This window comes from Phocoena phocoena, chromosome 6 (genome assembly GCF_963924675.1).
Source record: "Phocoena phocoena chromosome 6, mPhoPho1.1, whole genome shotgun sequence".
Taxonomy (NCBI): domain Eukaryota; kingdom Metazoa; phylum Chordata; class Mammalia; order Artiodactyla; family Phocoenidae; genus Phocoena; species Phocoena phocoena.
Genome location: NC_089224.1, coordinates 94,336,277 through 94,342,276, shown reverse-complemented (window position 1 = coordinate 94,342,276; position 6,000 = coordinate 94,336,277). Strand labels below are relative to the sequence as shown.

Genomic DNA, 6,000 nt, shown 5'->3' with positions numbered 1-6,000 from the left:
CTAGTCTGAGATCAAGGTGTCAGTAGGTTTGGTTTCTTCTGAGGCCTCTTTCCTTGGCTTGCAAATGACTGCCTTCTTGCTGGTCCTCACATGGTCATTCCTCTGTGTGTGCCTCCTTGGTCTCTCTTTTGTGTCCAAATTTCCTCTTATAAGGACACCAGTCAGACTGGATTATGGCCCACCCTACCCTAAAAGCCTGGGTTTTAACTTACTCACCTCTTTAAAGATCTTATCTCCAAATACAATCAATTCTGAGATTCTTGGGGTTAGGACTTCAACATATGAAGGGGGCATACCATTCAGCCCATAACAACCATCTATTCTAATGTTCTCATTTCAAAACACTGTGACCAAGTGCACACTTCTGGGGAGGAATTATCTTAGGATATTTTTACGTACTTTAAAATAGGATATATATACTGCAGTTAGTTGAATTACATCAATAATATTTTCCTATAGGTAAAATACCTTACACTTAGAAAGGTAGTTAACAAAATATACTTTTTGCTTAATTTGTCTTCACAAATAGTATTTATTAAGTAGTTTATTATGTGATTTCTGTGAAAATGTAATATAGAAGATTTTCTTTAAAACAAATTTATAAAACTCTAAAATATCATTAGTATACAATCCTAAACTAAAAAGTTTAAAACAGACTAGTCTCATTTTACGTGGGAAAAAGATATGAAAAGAGTAATGTTGCTGCTTGACCCCGATTGATTACTAATAATACTTTTCCCAGAAGATGATGGTGTATGAGATACAGGACTCAGAGGGCAAAACTCACAAAATAAGAAAAACAGAATATCTTAGAATTCTACTTAATGATGCTTATGTTTGGTTAGCTAGCTGTTTTAATTACAATTTCAAGTCTTATAGATACAGAAATTCTATTTTTTCCAGAACAAACGTATATCCTTATAATATAATAGGGATGAAAACAAACATTCAGTTTTAACTATTAAACCCTTTTACTTTTTGAGCTTAGCGGTCAACATTTTTTTTCTCTTCACAGCCTGGCATTCATCTGATTCATTAGCTTCTCCAATTTGATTGCTAGGGCCATGTTTCCTTTAATCTTCAATCTTCCTGACATGAATGCTATTGTTGGTTTTAGTTTCCCTAAAAAGAGAAAATGAGAGAGTAAAAATCAGCGATTAGTGCCCTTAGGGATGTACCACTTCAAGAACATGCTTATAAAAAGAATCTCTGAGTTCTATAAACCTCTGAAACACAGAAATTTCTTTTATAGCATCTTTTTATCAGTATCTTGGGAATCCCAATTCCTAGATTTAGATTTTAACAATATCTTGTAATATGAGAGATAATATAAAAGCAACAATCAACAAAAGATTATACCAAAAAGCGGAAGAGGCAACATGTACAGTACACTAAAGAATAGATGGCCCTCAAATGAATTGTAGTAAACAAATACTACCTATTTTAGTTATTTTCCAATCTATTATAGTTCATTAAACTCTTAACATTTCAAGTTTAGAGTCAAAAAATCAAATGGTATAAACGCATATAATTTTCTTAAGAAATGACATTAAAAGTATAGTGTATGGACACAGAAGTACGTCTTAGCAGTATTTTAACCACAGAAATGCCAGAAATTTTACATTTTTACATGGTGGGCATTAAAACAGAATTGTAGCTAATAACAACATATAATAAACAGGAGCTCCATGAAGGGAGGGAACTTTGTTTTTATTTGCTACTCTCATTTCCCAATCTTTTCACTGTTAGGCTTCACCTAAAAAACTGGCTCCTTGCTCTCTCACTCTACAGTGAAACCCACCAGTCCACAGCCCCACTCATGCATACACAGCTTCCAATCAGCTTTACATAGCCTTGCTTGTTAAAGATGAATGGGCAGCAAATGGAGACCAGGAAAAAACAAAATCACCCCAAAACCAAAAACAAATCAAAGCAATTTGGGGGAAACAGAGACTGCAGGCATAGAAGAAACAGAAACGAAATAAATGAACAAATTAAAAATTCTGTAATTCATGTCCTCATTGATAAGACAAGCTGTGACAATGTGTCAACAACAGGATGCTGGAAGAAAAGGGGTGAGGAGGAGAAGCACAGGAAATGGGTATTGAAAAGAGAGGAAGTGGGAGAAGCAGGTGAAGGGGAATGGAATGGCGTAGAGTGAGGAGGAAGAAGGGGGCAGTAAGAGAAGAAAAAAGAAGCTGAGAAAACATGAGTGAACTCTTGGAAATTAAGATTTTGACATATCCACAATATTAGAATGTAATAGAAAGGAGACACTTGCAATCTTCTGGTCACAGCAGTCTCTCCATTGCAAAATTCCCCCTCCCGCTATTACAAAAGCCTCTCTCTATGAACCAGCACCCCCCCACCACAATAATCTTTTGAAATAAAGTTTTCCTTACTATATATACATATATTTTTTTAAAGGAAAGAATAAGGCCCTAAATATTACGTGATTAAATCAGAGATATAATGTTTTCTTCAGAAAGTGGGAACTGAGAAAACTGAGATAGCTATCAAAGAAATAATATAAGATACATTCCCAAAGAGCCCATCAAGTATCCAGGAAGATGAATGAAAAAAAAAGCCTTGTATCATTGTGAAATTTCAGAACACTACAGAGAAAGAGATCATTTTGATTCCAAAACTTTCAGAAAGGGGAGTGCTGGATAAAAAAGATTAAGAATAGTATCACATCCTCCATGGTAATCTTAGAAGATGGAGCAATGACTTCATTTTCTGAGGGAAAATGAATTGCAACACAGAAATCTCTACCCAGACAAATAATCAATGTGTTGGGATAATATAGGTAGTTTTAGATACTCACGAAAATTGCCTCTTATGTATCCTTTCTAATGAAGCTACTCGAGAATGGGTGCCACCAAAATGAGGATGTAAACCAAGAAAAAGAAAGGGATACAGGAAACAGGAGATTCAATGCAGGAGAGAGTTACAGAAATTTCTACGATCACAGCGGTGTAGCAGGCTTAATGAGCTATCTGTTTAGAACCCATTTCTTTTTCTTTTCTTTTTTTGGCCATACCACACACCTTGCAGGATCCCTGACCAGGGATTGAACCCAGGGCCCCAGCACTGGAAGCACAGAGTCCTAACCACTGGACCATCAGGGAATTCCCCATGAGTTATCTGTTTGGATTGTAATAAGAAGACAAAGAGCTCCAGAAAAAAAGTACACTGACAGGTAATCTGACACAGGGAGAATGAATTCTTAAAACTCAAAAAAAAATTAAATTAAACAGATAAAAAAATCCAGTTACAATGGGAAAAGGACCTGAATAGACATTTCTTCAAGGAATATACATGTATGACCAATAAGCACATGAAAAAAATGTTGAACAGCATTTGTCATTAGGGAAATGCAAATCAAAACCACAATGAGATATTACTTCATACTCACTAGGATTGCTATTGTTAAAAAACAAAAAACAAAAACAAGTGTTGGTGAGGGTAAGGATACAGATAAATAGAAACCCTCATACGTTGCTGGTAGGAATGTAAATGTTCAGGTGCTATGGAAAACATTTTCGCAGTTCTTCAAAGAGTTAAACATAGAATTACCATATGACCCAGCAATAAAGAGAAATGAAAACATAAATCTACACAGAAACTTGGACACAAATGTTTATAGCAGCATTGTTTATAACAGCCAAACAAAATATCTTTCAACAGATAGTCATAGAAAGAAATGAAGTACTGACACATGCTACAACTTAGATGAACCTTGAAAACATTATGCTGAGTGACAAGAGCCACACACCAAAGGTCACATACTGAATGATTCCATTTACATAAACTATCCAGAATAGACAAATCCCCAGAGAGAGAAAGCATATTAGCAGGTCCCATGGGAGGGGGGAAGCTGGAAAGGGATGTTACCTAAATGGTGTACGGTGTTCTTCTGGGGTGATGAAAAAGTTTGGAAACTAAAGAGAAGTGGTGGTTGCATAGCACTGTAAATGCACTAAGTTAAACACCATTGAACTGTACACTTTACATGGTTAATTGTACGTTATGTGAATTTCATCTCCATTTTTAAAGAAGAGAATTAAATACTGATACACGCTACATCCAGAATGAAACCTGAAAACAAGCTAAAAGAAGAAACACACTGCAAAGAAGCCAGTCACACAAAAAAATTCCATATATATGATTCTGTTCATATGAAAGTCCAGAATAGGGAAATCTACAGACACAGGAAGTAGATTAGTGGTTGCTTAGGGCTAGGGGCAGGAGATGGGGGATATGGGATTAACAGTTAATGGGTACTGGGTTTCTCTTTTTGAGGAGATGCAAATGTTCTAAAATCAACTGTGGTGATGGTTGCGAACATCTGTGAATATGCTAAAAAAAACAGTCAATTGTTTACTTTAAATGGATGAATTATATGGTATGTGAATTATATATCAATAAATTTTAAAAAAAGCTATTGACATAGAACAATTAGTCAAATTAGTAATTAAACATTTTCCCACAAAAAAATCCCAGGCCCAAATAGCTTCACTGGTTAATTTATAGGATATAAAATTTACACAAAAGTCAAATGTATTTATGTATACTAGCAACAAATAATTTTTAAAAATTAACACAATAATTTCATTTAGGGTAGCATTAAAAAAGAATGAAATACTTAGGGGAAAAAAGCATGAACCATAAAAGAAAAAAATGACACATTAGACTATCAAAACCAAAACTTTTGTAACTCAAAAGGTACCACTAAGAAAATGAAAAGATAAGTCACAGATTGAGAGAAAATATTTTCAAGTCACATGCATCTGAAGTTTATAAAGAACTCCTACAACTTAATAATAAAGAGACAAGTCAATTCAAAAATGAGCAAAGCGGGCTTCCCTGGTGGCACAGTGGTTGAGAGTCCCTGCCGATGCAGGGGACGCGGGTTCGTGCCCCGGTCTGGAAGGATCCTACATGCTGCGGAGCAGCTGGGCCCGTGAGCCATGGCCGCTGGGCCTGCGCGTCCGGAGCCTGTGCTCCGCGACGGGAGAGGCCGCAGTGGTGAGAGGCCCGTGTACCGCAAAAAAACAAACAACAACAACAAAAAAAAACAAGCAAAGGGCTTCCCTGGTGGCGCAGTGGTTAAGAATCCACCTGACAATGCAGGGGACATGGGTTCGAGCCCTGGTCTGGGAAGATCCCACATGCCGAGGAGCAACTAATCCCATGCACCACAACTACTGAGCATGCGTGCCACAACTACTGAAGCCCGTGTGCCAAGAGCCCGTGCTCCGCAACAAGAGAAGCCACCGCAATGAGAAGCCCGCACACCACAACAAAGAGTAGCCCCTGCTCCCAACAACTAGAGAAAGCCCGCACACAGCAACAAAGACCCAACGCAGCCAAAAAGATAAAATAAATAAAATAAATAAATAAAAACGAGCAAAACATTTGAATAGACAGTTCATCAAATATAAACAGCTATTAAGCACATGGAAAGATGCCCAACATTATTAATCATTAAGAAATGAAAATTCAAAGCACGAGATACTACCACACACCCGCTAGAATGGCTATGATAACAAAGACACTGCCATTTGTGACATAATGCATAAACCTTGAGGACGTTATGCTGCATGAAATAAGCAAGACACAAGAAGACAAAAACTGTATGATCTCACTTATATGTGGAACCTAAAGAAGTCAAACCCACAGAGGCAGAGAGTAGAATGGTGTGATGTTGGTCTCAGGGTACAAACTTTCAGTTATAAGGTGAATAAGTTCTAGGGATCTAATGTTCAGCACAGTGACTATAGTTAATAATACTGTACTGTATACTTGAAATTTGCTGAGAGTAAATCTTAAGTGTTCTCATGACAACAAAAAAAAGGTAACCATGCAAGGTGATGGATGTGTTAGCTTGAGTATAGTAATTTCCTAATGTATACAAATACCAAGTCATCATGTTATATACCTTAAATATATACAGTTTTTATTTATCAATTATACCTCAATAACACTGTAAAAAAA

The 6,000-nt window shown here is 36.5% G+C and overlaps 1 protein-coding gene across 1 annotated transcript in view; it reads right to left on the bottom strand.

Moving 5' to 3' along the window:
- Window positions 1–572: 572 nt before the first annotated feature.
- Window positions 573–6,000, bottom strand: part of HSDL2 (hydroxysteroid dehydrogenase like 2) — a 74,956-nt gene continuing 69,528 nt past the window's right edge. The window contains 1 exon segment of the mRNA XM_065879192.1: window positions 573–1,122. Within this exon segment, the coding sequence (XP_065735264.1) occupies window positions 1,010–1,122 (113 nt within the window). The 3' untranslated portion in view covers window positions 573–1,009.